The sequence below is a fragment of the Lupinus angustifolius genome, chromosome LG20, assembly GCF_001865875.1.
Source record: "Lupinus angustifolius cultivar Tanjil chromosome LG20, LupAngTanjil_v1.0, whole genome shotgun sequence".
NCBI lineage: Eukaryota > Viridiplantae > Streptophyta > Magnoliopsida > Fabales > Fabaceae > Lupinus > Lupinus angustifolius.
The window spans coordinates 16,819,923-16,845,323 of record NC_032028.1 but is presented as its reverse complement, the minus strand read 5'-3'; the positions used below and the strand labels follow the sequence as shown (position 1 = coordinate 16,845,323).

The 25,401-nt window shown below is 36.8% G+C and overlaps 1 protein-coding gene across 3 annotated transcripts in view; it reads left to right on the top strand.

Moving 5' to 3' along the window:
• LOC109336540 (DNA (cytosine-5)-methyltransferase DRM2-like) overlaps window positions 6,588–25,401 on the top strand; it is a 27,579-nt gene continuing 8,765 nt past the window's right edge. For 2 of the 3 annotated variants that reach the window (XM_019573204.1, XM_019573201.1), the window contains exons 1-6: window positions 6,588–6,772; window positions 8,560–8,601; window positions 8,837–8,968; window positions 9,795–9,882; window positions 9,965–10,011; window positions 18,610–18,729. In XM_019573204.1, the coding sequence (XP_019428749.1) occupies window positions 8,599–8,601; window positions 8,837–8,968; window positions 9,795–9,882; window positions 9,965–10,011; window positions 18,610–18,729 (390 nt within the window). In that variant the 5' untranslated portion in view covers window positions 6,588–6,772; window positions 8,560–8,598. Of the gene's footprint in view, window positions 6,773–7,542; window positions 8,470–8,559; window positions 8,602–8,836; window positions 8,969–9,794; window positions 9,883–9,964; window positions 10,012–18,609; window positions 18,730–25,401 lie in introns of those variants that run through there. The other variant, XM_019573203.1, reaches the window with a different exon arrangement.

The window sequence follows — 25,401 nt, the reverse complement described above, 5'->3', positions numbered from 1 at the left end:
GGAACTTACCTTTCTTCAAGCTGAAGCAACCTTTGTGCCATGGTTTTTGAGTTGATTTTAGTTGGTTACTTGGCACTTTGAGCATGATTTCTTCAAGACTAGGTAAGTTTTTGAGTTTGTGCTTTGCTTGGCATACCTAGCTTAGGTTTCTTCAAGTTAAGGTACCTTTCTTCAAGCCTAAATCATATTTTTGGTCACAAGTTAAGCACACAACATGTTATGCTTAGCTTGTTTGTTTGTAGAATTTCTTTTTGAGCTTTTGGCTTGTGATTTGGCATGAATTCTTAACTATCTTTTGGATTAATTCTTTTTGATTCATTATCCTACAAAATTAAAGGAAAACTTGGACAAGAGACGATCAAAATTTATATTATTTAAACACACAAAATTTATCTAAAAAGTGTTCAATTAAGTTGATTTTCATATTTTTGCATAGGATAAGTGTCATGAAAAGTGTATGAAAATTAGGTATTTTTGGCACTTATCAATGTCTTCCTCGTGTTCTTGAAGAAATAAAATATAATCTTCAGGAAATGCACTTTTCCTCTATCTAGTGGATCTCCTTAATGACACTTCTACTTCTTCAGGTTGTTGAATTTGTTCTATAGGTACTTGAGGGAGAACCTCATTGTTGTCTTGTTCTGGAATTTTGTGAGGAATAATATTCTGAACATTATCTTCTATTACTGAAGTTATTCCTTGAATGGTAATACGCACAAGAACTTGTTCACCATTAGTGATAGGTTCTTCCTCAAAGACAACATTCCTTATGTTCTCTTCCTTCCCAAAATCAACTTCCTAAAAAAATATTTCATTTCGCGTCTAAAAAAAGTATTAAAGTGGGATCATAAAATTTATTTCCCCAAGAGTATTCAACATAGCGAACAAAATAACAGCTAACTGTTCTTGAGTCTAGTTTTCATTCATGTGGCCTATAAGGTCACGCCTTAGCTAGACAGCCCCAAACGTGCAAGTGTTTAAAACTTGATCTTTTACTAGTCCAAGGCTCATATGAGGTTTTGTTAATTGCTTTACTTGACACCATATTAAGGATGTAAATTGTAGTTCTTAAAGCTTCCCCCCAAAGAGACATTGGTAAGGAAGAACGATTAATCATACTTCTCACTATATCCTTAAGAGTACGGTTTCATCGCTCAACAACACCATTCGTGATAGGTTTGCCTAGAATAGTGTATTGTGGAGCAATTCCACATTCTCTAAGGAAAAGCGCAAATAGCCCTTCCACAACATCATTATTATTCTTTCTTTTCTTATTCTCAGAGGTCATAGTCAAGTGAGCATTTATAGTCTTATCTCTCTGCAGCCTATCTTCCTCTTGCATATAGTGAAATATAAGCTTATTGAGAGACTGTTTTTCCTTCTGAGTGTTATAGCTCACTTTGAATAGCCCAAAGTGTGCATGACGCGAGATCAAAACCAAGTGCATGAGCAAGTTATTACCAAGCTCTAACTTAAGTGACTTGAGTTTTGATGCGAGAATAGACATCTCCATAATATACTCCATTATGTTCCCTTTGCCTTTATGCTACATGGAGATGAGTTTTAGCCAAAAGGTTAGTCGTCTCTGCCTTTTCATTTTTGGAAAAATATTGTTTTATTTCTTCAAGGAACTTCCTTGCACTTTGACCCTAAAAAATGCAGCCCCCAAACGCTTTTGGAATAAAGCGTTTGATGATAACTAGGCACATTCGGTTAGAGCGTTCCCATTTCTCGATTTTAACCTCATTGAGGTTTTCTAGAGTAGAAATGAGTTTCTCCACCAAAGTGTCACATCTAAATCCACACAGCCGAGAATAATTTCGATGGCTTCCTTCTAAACCTTAAAGTTTGTCTCATTCAGCAATGAGATGTTATTAATTTGAGCATAAATATTTGAAGCACTAGTAAAAGAATAGAGAAGTCAATAGAACAAAACAAATTGAAATCATTCTTGCAATTAAACTCACATTCAACTTTAATCCTTAAATTCAAATGATAATGGAGCGCATCACGAGTTACATAGCACAACATTAATATTCAGTCTTTAGACAAAAATATTAACTTGTAAGTGATACACTCAATATAGTAATCAAACATTGATAATCAGTCCTATCAAACAATTAGCATTTTTTTGGACCGACTTACTACTCACATGGAAAGTCATATAATTATCACATATTTATTACAACAAGTACGTTTGTAATTAGGACCAAATAGTAATCTTCCTTTGGGCTGATTACTATTCACATAAAATGCAAACATAAAATTGGTTTTATATTTAATATCAATCACTAATGATACTCTTGTTTATAATGGTCAAACATTGATCATAACATATGTCCAATAATAGACCATTCTTTGGATTGATTTATCATTCATATATATAACCTTATAATAATCATATATTTACCATCATATGTGTGTATATAATCCGACCAAATAATAATTTTCCTTTGAGCCGATTAATACTCACATGAATACATATACGTACTAGCATTTGACATTTATTAAGAATAACTTATAAAAGAGATGTCACTTTGTCGACTTCTTGTTTAATAGGTTCACTTAAAATATCAAACAAAATTATAGTCCAAAAGATATCCTTGTACATAAGTTTGATTCAACAATCCAAATTATATTATTTATATCTAAGCTATAAAAGTATATTTTGGAAATTAAGTAACAACCTTGATAAGGATGCCTCCTTCCAATCACAATTTATAAAATAATACCTATATTTTAGTCAAACTAGGCACAACATTTATGAAATTTGCCATTACCAGTTTCAACCCAGGGCATGTTTGATTAAAAAATGGAGTCACAATCAACGCAACCATTGATGAGTTGTTCATTTGATAACATTTTCACATTTACACAATCAATACATGTAATATACAAATAAGGCATATTCACATAATTTACACATCAAGATATATCTAGCACAACATCAATTTCTAATCTTTGGACAAATAAATTAATTTGTAGTGACACTCTCAATGCAATGATCAAATATTAACAATTAATTTTGTCAAACAATAGCATTTCTTTGGACCGACTATTATTCACATGAAAAAACTTTATAATTGTTACATATGTATCATCACAAGTATGTTATTATTTGACCAAATTTTGTCTTCTTTGGACCGAACAAAATTACATAAATAATCTCATACTCATTTGTGTAATTTCGATCAATTTCCATAATAGAGATTACTTTGGCAACATATTGCATCACTCAATTCAAAAATAATTATCAGACAAAAGGAAAATAATATGAGTTCGTTATAAAAAACTATGATCTTAGATTAAAGCCTTTAGATTTGATATCTTTTATGATTAACAAATTTAATCCCATAATATAATTCCAAATAAAAATATATATTACAATATATCAATGCATAAGAATGAATGTAATCTTAATCAAATGCAAAGTAGATCTAGAGTGAAAAGCATAATAAATAGGTGCAAATCATTATCCAAAATTCCAAATTGAATATGATCATGCATATCTTAAAACATATATGTAACAATATATATATATATACACTTTCACACACTAACATAGTAAATGTATATATAATTTTAAGTATTAACTGTAATCATTATATATATATATATATTAACTTTAATCATTAATTCTAGACATTATAGCAACATCAAGCTGAAAACAATTATATATGTATATATGTACATTTTAATTCGCAATATATATACAAGACCATGAATTCCATATTATATGTATAAAAAAATCATAAAATTTTCTATCTCTTAGAACTTCTGCTTTGATACCACCTGTTAGAATTCAGAACTTCTGATTTGATACCACCTGTTAGAATTTAGAACTTCTGCTTTGATACCACCTGATAGAATTTTCTAATGATTGTTGAACTACCAATCCATGATTCTCACATACAATATAAAATAAGGATACAAAGTCATACATGAATCCATGTTTAGATCTACTCTTTTCGTATGCCTTTTGGAGAGATTTTTGGTATGATGACATTCCTCAACCAAATTCTGAATTCCTTTTTGGACCTTCGTTTTCTCTCTTATAGGGAGAAGTGAAAACTATTTATGATTTGGTGTCTTGAGGACCATTACTGTTCCTTATGTGTTAACTTATAGGGTTCCCATTATTCACTATAGGTCAACTGTTTGGGTATCCACTCATTAAATTCATATTCGTTATCAATTTCAGTCCTATGGGTTGTTAGTAATTAGATCACTCATTTTGTAACCTAAAGTAAATCGCCGATATAATTGTATTAAATATATGATCCACACCTTAATTAGAAATTATGCATCTCTAACATTTGAAGCCTAAAAAGGAAGGTAAGTCCAAATTTTAGAGATAGTGATAAATAAGAAAATCCATAAATGAAATGATTAGGAAATTTTTAGAGATAAATGTTTTGTCAATTGATATTATTTATGATATAATATTATAACAATGTGTGATCCATATAGTTGACATGACATACTTAGACTAAGTATTGGTTGTTGTTTTATAGAAATTCATAATGTTGGCTAAGCATGTAAGTGATTGTAGATTGAACTGCGAAATTGATAAGATTGAAGTGATGAAAACCAAAAAAAACTAGGTTATTTTTGGTTTGGTTGTTCGATTTTGAATATTATTTTTTTCCTGAAATCATTACCTATAGTTTGATTCACCATTCCACACTTTCTTTAACCGCGTAAACTTTATTGAACTGATTGCCCAATTAATCACTTAATTAAAACACTCCTCCAAATACTTTTTTCAAAAAAAATAGTCCATTTGGACCCGACCATGACCAGAGCATCAAACCACCAAGGATTTCTATTGTTACTAGAGCATGAGAATAGTAGAAAGCCACAAGTGAAACATCATTTCTTAAACCAAAATCTTAAGACAATGGTTTTATGAGTTTTTTCCACTTATAAACTCTTTCATCATCCTTTTATATTCAATGTAGGATTTCACACTTTAATAAACTTAAGAATCTCTTCTTAAGTGTGGGCACCACACACTTACTGATCTGCTTCCCATTAAGTTCATCATGTCCTAGCCGAACCGTAAGTTCTTATACTACTTGTTGGACCCGACCGCGACTGAGAAGTTCTATTGTTATCGAGGCATGGAATAGTAGAATGTTACAAGTGAGACACCACATCCTGACCAAAAACCTTAAGACAGTGATTCAATAAGCTTATTCCACTTATAAACTCTTCAATTTCTCCTCTCATATTCAATTGACACTTCATATTTGAATAAACTTATCAATCTCCCATAAATTGTGGATACCACACACTTATTTATCTGCTCCCCGTTAAGTCCAACACGTCCCAACCGAACCATGGACTTTGATACCACTTGTTGGACCCGACAGTGGCCAGAAAGCATCCAACCACGATGGAGTTCCATTGTTACGAGGATATGAGAAGAATGAAAAGTCCCAAGTGAAACGCCTTGAACCAAAATCTTAAGGTAATAGTTTCATATGCCTTTTCCACTTATAATATCTTACTCCACTTATAATCCCTTCGACTTAATCATGACCAAACCCGAATATAGTCGGATTTAATTGGGTCTAAGGTCGAGCTTGAATTTAAAAATTAGACCCGATAAATATTTGGGATGGAATAATGTACAATCATAACTCGATTCAACACGCCCCATGTCTGCATATGTATCTATTACAAAGTAGTGACATTTATTTGGCCGAAAGTATCAATAAATTTTTAAATTTTTATCATATATACATGATTAGAAAAATATCTATATGTAAATCATTTCATATATAAAATTATATATCAATAATAATAAGTAATATTAAAAAGTCTTTATCTAAAGCATACACATTATATTTAATTGGATTTAGAGTTGAGTTCAAATTCAATGATTGACCTCATAAATATTTGAGGTTAGATTAGCTTCAAGTCTAGAATTAAATTTTGTTTAAAAAAAATAACCCAAACATTATTTAAAATCATAAAGGGACAAACCTTAGCTAAGTAAACCAGATCCACACTTACTCCTAATTAGTATAATTCCTAAATTATACTTAAAAATGTGAGAAAATGAGAATTGATGATTAGTATGTATCAAAAAAATATCAACACAGGCTTCAAGACTGTGTCACCTTGTTTTTTGTGTTAAATGAAAATGAGAAAAAGGTGAGATTCTCATTTTTCACTTAACCCCATTCTCTAGAGTATGATAGTGTATCATACTCGCTCACATCATCACCGTTCAGTCTTGTTAAAAGCTAATATTCTGATCCAACGGCTGAGAATTAATTGATACCACGATCATCATCCTTTTGATATCTCAATCAATGGGGGTTCCCCACCCAGAAAGTGCGCGAGTACGGAAAGCACATTTGCAGTGTTCATTCATCACTTCATTGTTCCTCTTTGGAATCGTGCTAATAAAATTGTATCGGGTGGATATGTTATCCAACCTATAACAACATGACACATAATAATAATTATTAACACATGTCAATAACGCTTGCTTACTAATCAATTAGGCCCATAGTAATGTGTGGACCCGCTTGATTAATAGGCAAGCGTTTGTACCATTTGTTCAGAAGCTTAGGTCAGTTTCCTTCAAAACTCTCTCACTCTCTCCACTTTCTCTCTCTTCTTTACCAGCGGTGAAAATGAAATCCGTGAGGGTGATTGTAACTGTTTGAATTATTGTGATACAGGGAGAGTTGATTCTGGAACTGGAGGGTCAAGAAGGTTTCGGATACGAGGCTTCTATCTTTCCCACATTTCAGAGGTACACTTTTTCATTTCTTAGATTATACATTGTGCGTTTTTTAGGAGGTGAAGAAAAGTAAAGAAAATGCTTGCTATGAAATATACTCTTATAACACCTAGCCTCGTGTTTATACTTGCTGCCAGTCTAAATATCTCTTATTTTATTTTATTCCCTATAAGGTTGTGACTGGAACTCATAATGGTAGAGACTTTATTGCTAAAGATTTCGTCCAAAGAGTTTATTGTGGTTACTGATGTGGATAAATATTAAATTCATTTTTTAGTTAGGTTATTTTTTTGTTCAAATATGATTTTTTCATAAAAAAAGAAGCCGCTTTATCTCAAGTTTAAGCTGAATTAAACATGCACTTAAATAGTTATAAGAGAGAAAGATGTATGCACTCTAGGTGTAAAATTTTTTTACACTATCAATGCATCATCTACCATTCATTCGAAATATTTTTCTTGAAAAGTCAATCATGATTGAAAATAATTGTATGATATTATACTCTAGTTATAATTGTATGATATTATTAGTTTGTTTAATTATTTTCCTCTTAAAAAAATGTTTGTTATTCTTATAAAAAGGTGTTTATTTGTTTATTCATTTCTTGGTTTGCTTGCTCTTAGATCATAGTTTGTTATTCTTATAAAAATGTTTGTTATTCTCCTAAAGTAAGACTTGACTTTGAATTTTAAGCATGAGAAAACCTTTGCTTACAGAGTTAGTCTCACTATACTTGTAAATATTCTCGACTTAATAAGATTGCCTCATGGATACATGTAGCTAAATAAAAATTTATTGTTGTGAGTTTTGCTAGAAAAATTTGCAAAATTTGTTTATTTTTTTACCTATACTAGTGCTAATGCATCATCTCTAGTTGTGTTTGAGTGATAGTAATATCGTAGCAGAAATGAAAATGTTGTGTTGTGTGAGTAGACACATTAGATAATATATGATTAAGAGTGAAGGCTTCTTCAAACTTTTTAGGGAACACCTATTGTAGGAAAAAATGATAAAATCTCACCTTAAGTGATTTGAGTGTATGTGGAATAAACTTGTAGAAGTGTGAATAAGGAGATTATGTCAAATAGAGAGTACTACCCTGTTGTTAGAGGTAGAGGGAAACCTTGAAAAATTAGAAGCTAAACCACTCAGAAAGATTTAGCTTTAAGGGTGCATTTGGATAAACAACTTAGTTAAGTGTTTGTTCAATTAATTGATAAAACTTATAGGAATGTCATAAGTTTATTTTTGTATGTTATTCTCAAGCTCTTTATAAACTCTTCCAAATACTCCTTAAGAGTCTGTTTGCGAGTTATGTTTTGGAGGGGATGAAAGGGAAAATGAAGGCTTCAAAGTTATGAAATACACTTGTGATATGACTTTGAAGTCTTTCCTTTCTTTCCTCTCCAAAACCCAATTCGCAAACGGATCCTAAATAACTTGTCTATAAACATGAATTTGACATGACATTATAGCGTTTCTGATTTATGCACCTGATTCCACCTAGTGAAGAATACTTGGTTCATTGGTTGTAGTTCTTAAATTTCAAGGCTGAAATGCATAAAGAAGTCCTTTAAGCGTTAGGTCATTTGCTATTTACTTCTTGAGTTTCAAATAATGATCAAAAGACCAGTTCAATTTTTTCACTTTGCCTAGTAGCTGCTTCCTTTGGGAATTTTCTGTTTGGAGTTTTTCTTGAATCATCTTAGGTATAGTTGAGTTATTATTGAGTTGAGCATATGAAGCCTGTTGGATAGCTTGGTTAGACTGTGACTGTTATTCCTTTTGTGCTTGTGCAGCCTGAAGATCTGTTTCTTTGCAAAGCTGAGGGATAGAAGATGGTATGTTTTGTATTTTATTTCAAATTTACAGCTATGTATTTGTATATAGTTTTTGCACCATGGGTCCTCATCTTCAAGGGCAATTGTAATGCTTTTTAGGAGAATTATAATGCAGATCTAAAAAAAACTTTTCTTTTCCCTCCTTTCTTTTTCCCTTAATAATTTCATGTTTTCCTTTTTTGCAACTCCACTTTTTGCTTCTCTTTCTGATGTATCAGTATAACAACGATTACAGGGTGATTCTGGTGTGGAGAATGACAATTTTGATTGGAACACTGAAGATGAGCTTGAAATTGAGAATTTTCACTCTTCATCGTCATGTTTAACTGTTGTTCCTAATAGGGAAGCTACTGCGGGGTTTGGTGAGGTCAGGCTCTAGGCACTTTTCTTTTGTAAGAGGTTATCCTTATGTGCTGTTGAATATTAAGAAATCGGATTAGAGGACCAATTACATAGAGTATGGATGGGACATTAAAGAATCCTGAAAGTAAAAAGATAAACCAAATACACTGTCTTTTGCATGTATAATCGTCTCCTAAGACGAAAGGCAACAGAAGTATAATTTTGTTTTGCATTGTCTCATTTCTAATGTTACTGATGTGATTTGCTATGAGTGGTAGGAATCCAACTAACAAACTTTGCTAGCAATGCAAAAAAGAAAAGCTTTGAGAGTTGAGATCTTAGTTTTATATATACAATATGTATTTACCGTTCAGATTTTGTGTAATTTATACTTTTTTTTACATATAGCTAATTTCTTCATAAATCAAGTTCCTTCTTTTCTATAGCTTTCATACAGACTTAATTATTGATTTTGCATCCCTCCTTCCCCTTTTGGGTAAACCATAGTATATCTGGTTTAATATTTTAAGGCTAAAGCGGAATATTCTAATATAAATATAAGTTGTATTATTAAAATTCTTTTATGCCGTTATTTTTCTTTTGATATCTGTTACTTCTTGTACCTGATTCTGCACGTCAAAATATGGAAGTTTTATTTATTCTGTTTCATTAATTGAAAAACTGCATTTTTATGCTTGATTATTGTCACTAAATATTGATGGTTTATTCAAGTACCTTATCTATGAATGCATTTTATCCCTAAGGAACATGCATTCAGAGACAGGACTCTGCAAAGGTAATGGATGTTTTCTTACTAGTCACTAATGTTTAATTCCTTTTTCTCTCTTAAGGCAAGCTCATCTAGCTCCAAGCTATGTGATCACTTTGTTGGTATGGGATTTCCTATAGAAATGGTTTGCAAAGTGATTCAAGAGCATGGTAAAAGCACTGCTTTACTCCATTTATGAATTGAGTTTGATCAATAAAGTTTACAGATGATATTCCTCTGATGAACACGCAGGTGAGGAAAATGAAGATAAACTACTTGAAGAACTTCTCACGTACTCGGTGAGCTGATATTGCTTTGTGTCTTGACCATGTCTCAAGGAACTCTTGTCATGCTATGCCATTAACCAATATCTTATATCTTCGCTATGCTGTAACTGTCTCACCTCATATTTCCTAAATTTTAGATACAGTTCTGCTTTGTGGAATCAGTGACATATTTTGTATCTGTGTTACCCATATTATTAAAATTTGCAATGAATTGTGAATCATTGCTAGTTTCCTTCGGCAACTGTTAATTTATCTTTTGCCCAACTAGTCCACACCCTTGGTCATAGAACTCAGGATTCACTTGGGTTGTGGAGTGATGAACTGCAGATATGTTCACAATTCTACACATCTATATTTGATAGGCCAAGCCCTATTATTAAGAACGTGTATAAGAGAGGAAAAATGGGAGTTTGGCTAAAGGATAGCAAAATTACAGCTATGCCCCTAGACAATTAATTGTTAGTTAGGATTTGTCCTTAAATAGAACATTAGAGTTGAGGGAAAGGCAGTTAGAAAGTGTAGAGTGAACTGATTGTGGAATCAGTGGGAAAAAGGCTCGACGAAACCTTGTAACCTACGCTATTGTAAGCTTCTTCTTCAATCTAATGAAATTCTTACTTAGAACCCTAGCAAAATGAAATTGATTCTGGTTTAGGGGTTTTTCCTTTCAATTCTTCTTCTATATTCTTACAATTCAAGATACCAATGTTATCACTGGTATCAGAGCACCGTTCTGGTGCTTGAGGGAAGTGAGAACCACCACGTCGTCGTAGGTTGCGCATGGTATCCACGCGAAGAATGGCCAAGGAGAAAAATAGCTGGATGCTAGAAAGAGACGAGATGAGGCAAGAACACAAAGAAATACGGTTACACCTCGAGCTCAATGAGCCACGAACTAGAAAAATTGAGAATCTTCTTGAGGCAATTGCAACGAAGTTAGGCATTTCTATGGGAAGTGAATCTGTGGGAGTTGGAAGCTAGAACGAGGAAGAAGTAGAAAGTCACAAAACTCGTTCAGTTCAGGACAAATGGCGCAAAATGGAGATTCCTATCTTCATGGGAGAGGATGCGTATGGATGGGTGCAAAGGTTGGAGAGGTATTTTAGTTTGCGCACAGTGATAGAGGAGGAAAGGGTGCAAGTTACCTTGGTGGCCCTCGAAGGTAAGGCACTCAGTTAGTTCTAGTGGCGGGAGCGTTGCAATCCATCCCCATCTTGGAACGGCTTCAAGTTGGCTGTGGTAAGACGATTTCAACCCTCTATGGCACAAAATCCTTCAAAATTGTTGTTAGCTTTAAAACAAGAAGTATATGTTGAAGAATTTGAAAAATATGTTGGGACCTTGCAAGAAGTCAATAAGGATTTGGTTAGAGGTATTTTCTTAAATGGATTGAGGGAGGAAATAAGGATTGAGGTGAAGTTGTATGAATTAGGAACCTTGCCTGAGATAATCCAAAAAGCTATTCTAATTGAACAAAAGAATGTAATAATGAGTAGGAGAACCAATTATACCCCTACTAGGTTTGGGGTGCCTTACAGGGGGCATTCTTTTAGCATAGTAGTATCTGTGGGAAATCCTGCTACTAGTAATAACAAAAGAGAAGGATCAGTGGTGGGAAGTGCAACTGGTAGCACTAAGACTACCCAAGATACTGAAGGTTCCAAGGGCAGAGGGGATTATAAAAGGCTCACAAGTGTAGAAATGAAAGAAAAAAGGGAAAAAAGGTCTATGTTTTAGGTGTGATGAGCCCTTCACTAGGGAACACCTGCAAAAATAGGCAACTAAGGATGATAATCCTTGCTGAAGAGGATGATGGTGAAGGAGAGTTGGAAATGGGAGAAGAGCAAGAAGTCATTAATTCCCTGCAACTATCCCTTTACTCGATGAAGGGACTCACCTCTATTAAGTCACGGAAGATAAGGAGTGTCTTAAGGAATAAACCAGTTGTGGTTCTTGTTGGTGCAGCGGAAGCGATCGTTGCGCAACGTTTGTCACAAGCAATCAAATAAAAGGCATAGAATAAATAGGAAGAAACAAGAAAATTTGGTAACGAGGTTCAGCCAATTGTGCCTACGTCCCCGGGAGCGCTAAACAGATACCAAGATATTATAAGAGAATAAGGATTGCAAACCCTAGCACACCCATGAGCCCACCTACCCATAGAGTGTTTCTATTAAGTGCTTATATCTAGTGCACATTATAACAAGAGACCCGAGTTCAATATATAATATTGATACTCTACTCTATTCTAATTCTAGGCAATGCGGGACTTCATATAATAACATATTTCAAACATCCCCAACAATCGTCACCTTGATTGAAATAGACGGATATCTCGCTCCTTAGGAAATCTACACAAGAATATCCACCTTAACGAATATATAACTCTACCTTGTCCAATGTATAATTCTCTTTAACTGCTCCCCTACAGTATAGACCTTTTGAGTATCCTTGACGATGGTACCAAGAGCCTAGCTCTCCAAAGTTGTAGTGCAGCTTTCTGTACCGCCATCAAATGGAACATGCCGCTTAGCCACCTATAGCTAGAAAGTCTTTCGATATATTGGAATCTCTACACAAAAGTTCACCAACAATCGTCCTCTTCAATACTCGGTCAAACTGAACCTTAGAGCTTCCTTGGAAAGCCTCAACCACTACCACCATTGTCTACTCCGACAATCCTAGTTCAAAAGAACTATCATACTCCACCATAAGGAGTATACCCACAACACACACCTTGCGTCAATACTAACTAATGTTTGTGTCACACTCTTGCATCCAAGTCAATGCCCATGTCACACCCCTACATCTCTACCAATGCTCGTGTTACAATTTGCATCAAAGTCAATGCCCATTTTACACTCTACATCAAAGTCAGTCAGCGCCTCTTTGCTTTTGTGGATCTGCTAACAATTAACATCTTTCACTATGACGTCTCAAACACGCCATTAGGATATTCCACTTCCCATCTCAAATGGGAACATTCTCTCAATATCTAGAGATGATGTCAGCATTCGTCTCTGAGTCAAACTCAACACGTGAGTACCTATCTCCACCTTGATCCTAACCCAATACATGAACTTATGGGATTCTGGATCAATACATACATCGCCCACGCCACAGTTCCGTCATGTTTCTTTCTCCTTCAACTCATCTACTCTATCTTTGCCATTACCTTTGACGCACCTTGTTTAGCCATCACGCCTTCACCCTCTTTAGCTATTATCTGACGTCTAGGTTAAGAGCCATCTACCAATTGACTCTGATACCAATTGTTGGTGCAGCGGAAGCGACCGTTGCGCAATGTTGGCCACAAGTAATCAAATAAAGACATAGAATAAATAGAAGAGAAGAAACAAGAGAATTTGTTAACGAGGTTTGAGCAATTGTGCCTACATCCCCGGAAGCGCTGAGCGGCTACCAAGATAATATTATTAGAGAATAAGGATTACAAACCCTAGTACACCCATGGGCCCACCTGCCCATAGGGTGTTTCTATTTGGTGTTTATATCTGGTGCACATTATAACAAGGGACTTGAGTCCAATATATAACATTGATATTCTACTCTATTCTAATTCTAGTCAATGTGTGACTTCATATAATAACGTATTTCAAGCATCCCAACAGTTCTGATAGATTTGGTGGATAGGTTGCAATTGAGGGTGGAAGAAACCCAGGCCTATGTAGTGGAATTGGGTGATGGACACTGGATCAGATGTAAAGGTAAGTGTGCTTAGCTCAGTTTGAACCTCCTAGGCTTAGATGTGGTTCAAGAGTTCTACTTGTTTGGGTTGAAGGGGGTAGATCTGGTCCTAGGGATTGGCTGGTTAGCAGGGTTGGGAGAAATCAGGGCAGACTTTGGCAAGATCACCCTGAATGTTAGAAAAGGAGACTCCACAATCACATTGGTGGGGAACCTTGCTTTAACCTGACTAAATTGTCCTTAGGAGCTCTTATGTAGATTTTGATAAAAGAGGGAGAAAGTTTGGTAATTAAATGTGACCTAAAGCCCTCTGTTAAGTCATGAGGTGGTGCTAGATGAGTTGCAAGGAGTGCTACAACAATAGCAAGAGGTATTTCAAGACCCCCAAGGCCTACCATCCCCTAGAAGGCAGGATCATGCAATTCACCTAAAGGAAGGTGTAGAGGTACCCAACATAAGACCCTACAAGTGTCCCTATTACCTGAAGGCAGAGATAAAGATATTGATTGCTGAGATGTTAAAGGCTGGAGTTATTAGACCCAACATAAGCCCATACTCCAGTCCTATTATCTTGGTAAAGAAAAATGATGGGGATGGAGGCTCTGTGTTGATTATAGGGCCCTTAATAAGGTCACCATCCCAAACAAATTCTTTATACCACTGGTTGAAGAATTGCTGGATGAGATTGGGAGGGCACAAATCTTCTCCAAACTGGACCTCAAGTCGAGGTATCATCAAATCAGAATGAGAGAAGAGGATATAGCTAAGACTGCTCTTAGGACTCATGAGGGCATTATGAGTTTTTGGTCATGCCCTTTGGGTTGACTAATGCCCCTTCTACATTTCAACCCTAATGAATGACATATTGAGGCCTTATTTGACGAAATTCACCTTAGTCTTCTTTGATGACATCTTGGTGTATAGTCTTGACCTAACCACTCATGTACAACACCTACACACCATACTAGCCCTATTGACTCAACACTCACTAAAAGCCAACCAAAAGAAGTGTAATTTTGGCCAGCAAAGTATTGAGTATTTGAGGCATATCATCTCTGGGAATAAAGTAGCTGCTGATTCAACCAAGGTGGAAGATATGAAGAATTGGCCTCAACCTACCAGTATTAAGGGGTTAAGGGGATTTCTGGGTTTGATAAGTTATTATAGAAGGTTTGTCAAGGATTATGGAAAAATTGGAAAACCACTTATTGAGTTACTCAAGAAAGATGCTTTTAGCTGGACTCAGGATTCTACCCAGGCTTTTGAGAAATTGAAGTCAACCATGGTAGAATTGCCTTTGCTTGCCATACCTGATTTTACTGAAGAATTTGTGGTGGAGATAGATGCTTCCAGTATGGGGTTAGGGGCAGTCTTGATGCAGAGTAGAAGACCTTTAGCCTTTTGGAGCAAGGGACTATCACCAAGGGCTCAGCAAAAGTCTGTTTATGAAAGAGAGCTTATGACTTTGGTTCAAGCAACCCAGAAATGGAGACACTACTTGATGGGTAGGCACTTTGTCATTAAAATAGATGAAAAGAGTTTGAAGTTCTTAACTGAGTAGAGGTTGTTTACTGAGGAACAGTTCAAGTGGGCAGTAAAATTGGTGGGTCTAGACTTTGAGATACAATACAAGCTAGGGCATGAGAATTCAGTAGCAGATGCTCTCTCAAGGAAACTAATGTATTCAACCATTTCTATTCTATCTAGTGAGGAGGTGGACTCCTGGAGTGAAGATTTACAACAGGATCCCAAATGGAAGAGGCTCATCCAGGAACTGGTAATCTCCCCAAGGGCTCACCGTCATTATGAATTGAGAAATGGGGTACTTTATTACAAGGGAAGGTTGGTGTTGCCCAAGGGTTCTAATAGGATACTTATCATCATGGCTGAATGCCATGAGACACCAATGGGGGACATTCTAGACACTTCAGAACCTACAAAAAGATTGCTAGTTTTTTGTTTTGGGAAGGGATGAAATCAGATATAAAGGGCTATGTAGAAGAGTGTGAGGTATGCCAAAGAAATAAGTATTCCACCATGGCCCTATCAGGGTTGATGCAACCTTTGCCATTGCCTCAACAAGTATGGATGAATGTGTCCATGGACTTCATAGGAGGGTTACCTAAGGTAAGGGGAAAGACACTATTTTTGTTGTTGTGGATAGGCTCACCAAGTATATGCATGTTTTTGCTCTAGGTCACCCTTATTCAGCCAAGGATGTGGCCTCTGTTTTCCTAAAAGGGGTGGTCAAGTTACATGGTTTTCCCTCATCCATAGTCTCTAATAGGGACCCTCTGTTTCTAAGCCAATTTTGGAAGGAATTGTTTAGGGTATCTGGAACTATGTTGAAATTTAGCACATCTTACCATCCACATATAGGTGCCTAGAGACCTACCTAAGGTGTTTTGTGAGCCCAAGGCCTAAACAATGGTTGAATTGGTTGCATTGGGCAGAATTCTGGTTTAATACCAACTACAATGGTTATGCTAAGATGACTCCTTTCAGAGCATTGTTTGGCAGAGAAGCTCCTACATTGTTGAGAGCAGGGGCTATTCAAATAAAAGTGGAGGAGGTGAGCAACTTGCGTAGCCAAAGAGATGCAGTTTTAGATGAGTTAAAACATAATCTTCTTAGGGCTCAAAACCTCATGAAACAACAACCAGATAAGCATAGAAACCTCATGAAACAACAACCAGGTAAGCATAGAAAAAATGTTGATGGGGGGTATTGATAGGCCAAAGCCTATTATTAAGAACATGTATAAGAGAGGAAAAAGGGGAATTTGGCTAAGGGATAGCAAAATTATAGCTATGCCCCTAGACAGTTAATTGTCAGTCAGGATTTGTCCATAAATAGAACATTAGAGTGGAGGGAAAGGCAGCTAGAAAGTGCAGAGCAAACTGATTGTGGAATCAGTGAGAAAAATGCGCGAGGAAACCTTGTAACCTACGCTATTGTAAACTTCTTCTTCAATCTAATAAAATTCTTAATTAGAACCCTAGCAGAATCAAATTGATTCTGGTTTAGAGGCTTTTTCTTTCAATTCTAATTCTATCTTCTTACAATTCAAGATACCAGTGTTATCAATATCAAATGTGTCATTTATTTGCCACCATATTTTTATTGTAGGACGTGGTCACTAGAGTTATTCTAGGAGAATAATCTGGTGGTTGGGTAACTCTCAGAATCATTGGGTGTGTGTGATGTGTGTGTAATGAAAAGCCGAATATGAGAATGTTCTACTTGCACATGATGCATGGGTGTACTAAACCTGACCGTGGTCCAGAAACCATTAATTGTGGGTCCCTCGAATCATGTTTCCGCATCCTACATATCCAGGGGTCTACGATTTGGTACCTTGCACCTGCATTTATCATCATGGTCATGCCTTGTTCTCAAGTTGGGTAACAATCCCAGGTTTGCTCAATCCGAGTTTGATCGGAACAACCTATGAGCCAGACTTCAAGGTGTTGGGGCTCCTATCTAGGCCTCGTAGAAAAAGCCTTGGATTCACCCCTAAGGACAGATCCGTCCTTAAACTTGGGTCCCAGACCCAATGGTAGGAACGAAGCCTTTTGAAGTAGTAACATCCACTAAAAAAGGGGCGGTCAAGTGCACAAGGCAGTGTTTTAAATTGTGGACCGCATCACTTGATGCAGTCGCAATATTGTAGTTGCAGTGACCGTCGCAACTGCATCATACTGTAATTACAGTGTGACTCCAAATCACGATGATGCAATCACATCGGGCCACAATGCAACCGCATCGGACTGTAATGCAACCGCACTAGGTCGCATCAAATTCAAAAATATTTTTTTGGTCATAATAATTCACACCGCAACGACAACAATCCGGTTCGCAACGGCTGCAATGACCGTAATCGTAGTAACTGCAACTTTTACCGCGATCGCGACTGCAACTACAGTTTAAAACACTGGCACAAGGTTCCTACCTAGTGGGGTCTGGGGAGGATAGATGTATGCAACCTTAATAGAAAACATTATATTTAAGCTTCTATTAAAAGTTAAAAGTTATGTTTACTGTCTTTGGATCTGTTGTGGGGTGTGACTTAGGGACTGTTTTTATGGTGTGCAGCCCTTACTCAATTGTTTCTTTAAGTGAGCCCCCCTTAAAAATATGCAGATTGCATAGGGACTGGAGAGCATTATTGTATTAATAAGCTTCTTAACTTTTCTTTATTTTTTAGTAATGGAATAGGATTTTATTTTCCAAACCTTCTCTATTCCCTTAAATAAAAAAATTCTGTAAAAAGGGTCATGGGATTGTGTCACAAAGAAACTCTGGAAATGATCACCATTTGACTTCTACCAATTTGTGTCTTGAGTTGCCTAAGATGTAGGTTGGGATTTTAGATCAGAAGCTTTATAACCCTAAAAATGGCCATAAGGGAATTTTAAACTGGAATGGTAAATTTTGAACTTTCTTTAAATACATCTGTGCCATAATACAACCACGATAATACTTCACATATATCTTATTGTATCAATGAAATGATAGTTTACCACTTCAATGAATGATTAGTGGGCTTTGTGGTAAATGGTGACATTAAGAATTCAAGTCGAAGAATACTGTCACAAAAGCTGTAGGTCATGGAAAGTGTAAACACAGAACAGAAATAGCCAATATTACATGTCCATGTGTGCCAATAATGCTTGAATTTCCTTTGCTATTTTCTTGGCAGAAACAATGAGTTGTTCTCTATGGCTTTATTTATTACCTCCTTTCTTTCCCTGTCTCTTCTTTTATCTTGGGTCTTATGATATTGCTGAAATTTTCTGTGATTTTTTATTGACGTATTTAATGTACTGTTTGCATATTTTAAGTTTTAATTAGTGATGTTACAAATTACAATTATGTTGACATTTTTTGTTGTCTTGTTTGCAGGTTTTAGAAAGTGCTCCTCAGCCACCAGTGAAAATTGAGCCAGATCCCTGCTCTTCAGACTGTGCAATTAGCTCCTGGGATGATTTGTCAGATCCTGATTATACTTCCTCTGATTATGAGGTAGTCTCTGCTCTTTCTGCATTGATGTTTTGTGTTCACAGTTTGAATGATTTGATTCATCTTATCATCATGCTGTTTTGTGGCTCTAGTGTTATCTACTCGGATGGTTTATGCAAGATGTACTGATATTGACATATAATTATTTTCAAACATTAAATAAATTGTATGGTTTTTGTCTCTTCTATGGCATCCTAATATCTTATAAAAAATTTCTTTTGCTTAATTCATGGAAATATCTTTGCATTTACGGACGTTTGGAATTAAAAAAGCAAGGAAAAAATTAACTTGTAGAAAATGTCTTGGTGAAACATAGAAATGACTTTGATGATCTAAATGGCCTTTAGGAGATTTGGTTTTTGATGGAATTTATTATTGTAGTTTGATCTATGTAGCTAACTGATAGTGCCTCCATAAGTAGGCTCAAATGCACAAAGATTACTCCAGGCTGGCACAAAGATTTTATTATTTAGTGATAAAAAAAAGAATATTTCTGTTAGGATAACAAACTCTTCCTTTATAAGATCCATGCACTTGTATGGCTGTGATCAGTTGTTTATTTTACCTTCTTCCTTATAAGCAGTGTAAGGAAACCTAATAGATTATGAATGATGAATATCTAGTAAATTTTCTTAGCCTTTCGAACTTAAATTCTCTCTCAATTAATTTCTTCTTAACATTTTGGTGCTTTCATTTCCTCCTCATGCCTCCCAAAAATTCACAAAAAGAACCGGATGAATCTGTCACACAGATTCTGGTGGAAAAATTGAAGGCAAATCAGGAGCTTCAAGACGCTACACATGCTACAATTACAACGGTGCTCCATAACATCACAGACCGACTTGCGGAAATTCGGTTTGTTCCTACTTTTCCCACAGATCCTCTACTCGTTTCCCCTATACACCCTTCTTCTTCTCATTTATCTCACAAGGGCTAGAATCTGCCAACTCTATCCCCTGGCACTCACGGCCCAAACCCCCTAACATCACCACCCTTCCAACGCCCCCATACCCCACACCCAGCTACCCAACCATTTTCACCTCACACTAACCCCACTATACATGTACCTTACCCCCAGCAACCACACGACCCAACACAACCACCCCGCCCACCCAAACTTTAGCTTCTACCATTTGATGGCTCTGAACCACTTGGATTTTCCAAGCAGAACAGTTTTTTCAATTTTATCAGGTCCCCCCCAGGACCAATGATTGCCCATGATCGCTTTCTATATGGAAGGGGATGCATTAAGCTAGTTCAAGTGGATGTTTAACAACTCTCAACTGTCTGATTGACATTTTTTTACTAGAGCTTTGGAAACACGTTTTGGTCCTTTTGCCTGTGTTAATCACCAGGCAGAACTTTTCAAACTTAGACATCACGGATCTCTGGCTGATTATCAAAAACAGTTTGAAAAACTGTGTAACAGAATTTGGGGAATGTCACCGGAAATAATACTTAATTGTTTCATCTCCGGCCTTTTACCAGAAATCCGTTGGGAATTAGCAGTTCTTCGCCCAAACTCCATTTCTGAAGCGTTAGGACTAGCTAAACTAGTGGAGGACAAAGTCCGCAACATTAAAAGAACCGCTTTTAAATTTCCTAAAGCCACGTTTAATTCCGCATCGCCGATTTCCCCTAAACCGACCACCTCCGCTCTAAGCACCTCTGCAGGTTCTTCTCTGCCTATCTGCAAGAAGACCTTGGCCCAAATGCAGGATCCCCGAGCTCAAGGGTTGTGTTATCACTGTGACGAAAAGTTCCATCCAGGACATAGGTGTCAACCTAAAAAGTTTCTACTCATGTTGGAGGACCCATTTCCGTATCCCTCCCTTACTGATGTTTTGGATCCAGTTGAGGGTGCAATGGGTATAGAAGGGACAAACCCCGAACCGGTGGTGGAGGATCTCATTCATTTTCACATTTCCAATTAGGCCCTAGGAGGTAACTTGTCTCCAAAAACACTTAACGAGGCCCATATTTTTTGCAGCGGGCTATGTGAACAAACCCTTATTTCATTACAAGGTCATAAATTCCTCATACCATTTTACTTACTACCGATTAAAGGGGTTGATGTCGTACTGGGCCTTTAGTGGCTTCGTACTTTGATGTCGTACTGGGCATCATGACTCAGAGTTTGCATACCCTAGAACAATAAAAATGGGTAGTTAAACTGATAGGGTTTCAATATGAGATCAGATACATGACCAATATCTCAAACCGTGTGGCAGATGCCTTGTCCAGAAGACTCGATGAAGTGGCCATTTTGACCTCGTTGTCTTCCCTGATTCCAGCCATCCTTAATTAGTTGTGAGCATATTACAGTAGTTCCACCAGTATAACATTGGTCAAAAAACGTGAGTTAGATCCACATATGAAAAAGAAATTCACATTCTCACATGGCATTTTAATGTACGAGAACAAAATATATATACCTGATATGTCGGATTTACGCCAACACATTCTGTTTGAGTTCCACTCTTCACCAACGGCTGGCCATTCTGGGTTGAAACCGACAATGGCTCGGATTGCGGCATCATGTTATTGGCTGAGTTTATATCGGGATGCCAAGTACTTCATCAAACACTGCATTACCTGTCAACACAACAAATATTCACCATTAAGGCCGAATGGGTTGCTTCAGCCCCTCAAAATACCAGAGGCAATTTGGGAAGATCTTTCTATGGACTTTATTACAAGTTTACTACTGTCCCACGACCACATAGTGATATGGGTGGTGGTAGATAGGCTCTCGAAATACGCCCATTTCATCGGCCTTCCTACAAAGTTCACAGCAGAGTCACTGGCTCACAGTTTCTTAACCAAAGTAGTTCGGCTTCACGGGGTTTCGCGCTCCATTGTTTCAGAGAGGGACAAGATCTTTGTAAGTTTCTTCTAGAAAGAATTTTTTCGGCTTCTTGGCACTAAGCTCTGTTTTAGCTCGACTACCATCCACAAATAGATGGCCAAACCAAGGTGGTTAATCGCTTCATTCAGACTTACCTACGGTGCTTTACTGGTTCTCAACCGAGAAATGGTTTCGCCATCTTCTATTAGTGGAGTACTGGTATAACTCCTCAAAGCACTCTTCTAAGGGATTTTCCCCTTTCGAAGCACTTTATGGGAGACCTCCTCCCACCCTAAGGAGTTTTTTTGGTGATGTTGGCAACACAACTCCAGCAAGGGATCTATTGCTATTAGAATATAGGTTTGTTAGCCTTGTATATTAGAATATAGGTTTGTTAGCCTTGCCTTTAATCAATCAAAGCTGTTAAGCCTTGATGATGTGGCCTGTATTCTCTGAGTCCTCAGTTTCTATAAATAGAAATGAGGAGCTCTTATTCTGTAAGAAAACAGTTTAACAAATTACAAACTAACTGAATAAAAGTTAGTTATTCTTCTCTCTCTCTCTAGCTTCTGTAACTGCCTAGTCTTCTTCTTTTTTCTGATATCTTTACATGGTATCATCTCCAATGGCCAACGCCATGAATGATCCTCCTGTGGAAGCTTCTTCTCCACCTCCTCCTTCAGATTCTGCTGCGCCAATACGTGTTCATTCGTCATTCTTCTCTCTGCAAGTTCCAACTGCGAAATTGACTGAACAGAACTACCTCACGTGGAGTCAGTTCATGCTCGCAATGCTCAAATCAAACCGTGCTTTAAGGTTTGTTCAATCTACTGAGATTCCCCCGCGTTTTGTTACTAATTTGGAACGGGAATTAGGTCATGTGAATCCTTCATTCACAGCTTGGGAAGAACAAGATCAAGCTGTATTCTCGTGGATCCTTAATTCAATTTCTGAAACTCTACACCCTAGGGTTGTAGGTTGTGTTTATTCTTGGCAGTTATGGAATGAGTTACTTGCGTTCTGTAACTCTCACACTAAGGCTAGGAGTCGTCAATTGAGGTCTCAACTCAGATCCCTTACTCAAGGTTCATCGAATATTTCTGAATTTTTCTCCAAAGTAAAAACCCTAACTGATTCGTTAATCTCAATTGGTACTCCAATTTCGTTAGAAGAGCATGTTGATTGTATACTCGATGGTTTGAATGAAGATTTCCATCATGTTATCACCTCAATTGAGAGTCAAGTTCATCCTCCTTCAATTCACGACTTGGAGCAGTTTCTTCTCACCTTTGAATCAAGGATGCTCAAGAATAAAAATAAGTCTGTTTCAGATGCTCTGTCAGCTAATGTTGCTGCTCATTCTCCTCGGCAGGATTTCACCATGTTCTGGCAGCTATTTTTGTGACTATTGCAGAAGACCAGGACATGATGTGTCCTGGTGTTACTATGCTCCTTATGACAGTCACCAGGGCACTCTGAACCCTGCTCATTTCTATGGCTCTCCATCAGGACCAACTTATGGTTTTCCTAACATGCCTACATCTCATTCTCATCCTTCTAAACAATACACTACTCCTCACCAATATCATCCTCATAACTATGCTCCTCATTCTTCTGTACCTGGAAATTCCTCATCTACTTATCACAGAAATGCTTCTCATATGCATCATGAGGGCTCTGTTTTTCCTGCTCAGTATCAAGGATATGCAATGAATGCTCACACTGGTCATGACAATTCTAAAGCCTCTATGTGGTATCCAGACTCAGGGGCTACTAATCATCTTACAGCAGATCCAACCATGCTTCATGAACCTACTGAAAACTTTGGACCAGATCAAATCTATATGGGTAATGGTACTAAAGCCTCTATTTCTTCATGTGGTAATACCTACTTTAAGTCTTCAAATCCTCTGGGTTGTCTCTCATTACAAAATCTTCTTCTTGTTCCTACTATCACAAAGAACTTAATGAGTGTCTCTCAGTTTGCCAAAGATAATTGTTGTTATTTCGAATTTCATCCTAACTATTGTCTTGTTAAATCACAGGATACTGATGAGGTTTTGCTCCAAGGGTCTCTCACTTCAGAGGGTCTCTATGCATTTCCAAGTCTTATTCCTAAGTCAGTCCAAACAAAGTTCTCTGCTGGTCCTACTTCTCATAATGCTTCAGCATTAACTTCAACTACTATCAACACTAAGTCTAATCCTTTTCTTTTATGGCATTATAGACTAGGATTATAGACTAGGTCATGCTCACAAAGCTATTGTCAAAAATGTATTGACCAGTTGTAATCTGTCTCCAATAAATAACACTGATTCAGATTTTTGCTTTGCTTGTTGTTGTGCCAAAGCTCACAAAATACCATCTCTACCTTCCACAAACACTTATACTGATTCTTTTGACCTTTTGTATGTTGATCTATGGGGTCCCTCTCCTATGTGTTCTGATTCAGGTTTTAGATACTACTTCTCCATAGTAGATGCTCATACTAGACATACTTTGATATATTTACTCAAACAAAAATCAACTACTCTTCATGTCTTTCAGCATTTTCTTAAATTGGTTAATACTCAATTTAATAAAACTGTTAAGGCTGTTCAGAGTGATTGGGGTGGGGAATTCAGAACCTTTACCAAATATCTCACCTCTTTGGGCATTAATCATAGAGTATCTTGTCCTCATACTCACCATCAACAAGGGACTGTTGGAAGAAAACATAGACATATTGTGGAAACAGGGTTAGCTTTATTAACTCATGCTAATCTACCTCTAACCTTCTGGGAGTATGCCTTTACCACTGCTGTATATCTTATAAATAGATTACCCACTCCTTCTCTCAAAAATACATCCCCCTATTTTCTTCTGTACAATACAAAACCTGATTACACATTTCTAAAGGTTTTTGGTTGTGCATGTTTTCCCTTGTTAAGACCCTACAACAACCACAAATTACAGTTAAGGTCATCTCAATGCACATTCCTGGGATATTCCTCTATGCACAAGGGTTACAAGTGTTTGTCAAAAGAGGGTAGACTTTATATTTCAAAGGATGTTGTCTTCAATGAAAATATTTTTCCCTATGCCTCTGTCTCAATCATACCAAACAGTTCCAAAAAGGAGTTTCCTGAATCAACCACATCCATTACTCATGAGTTTATCCCTAGAGTCACCTCTCCTCATATGTCTCCTTTATCCTCTGCTCAAGATGTGTCACCCTCCCCTGTTTTCTCAAACTCTTTACATACTCATGTCCCTACTTACTCTACAAACACACAAATAATGTCTCCTTTCAGTCAATTATCCCTCACATCTCACAGTCTCCTTGAGTCATCTAGTCCAGAGTCTACTAACCACACACATAACAACTCTGCTTTAGTACCAACTCACCCTATGGTCACAAGATCCAAATCAGGAATTGATAAATCCATAGTTCCTATAGAGAAATTCTCAGAGCTCTCTTGGTTCAAACTGAACCTACAATTGTAAAAGAAGCTCTTAATGATCCTGTTTGGAAAGAGGCAATGCAGGAGGAATATGATGCTCTAATCAAGCTAGGAACATGGTCTTTGGTCTCTCTTCCTCCTAATAAACGTGCTATTGGTTGCAAATGGGTGTTCAGAGTAAAAGAGAATGCTGATGGGTCTCTAAATAGGTATAAAGCTAGGCTTGTAGCTAAAGGGTTTCATCAACAACCTGGTGTAGACTATACTGAAACTTTCTCTCCTGTGGTCAAGCCTATTACAATCAGAATTCTTCTTACTCTTGCTGTTACTTATCAGTGGCCTCTAGAACAGTTGGATGTGAACAATGCGTTTCTTAATGAGTTA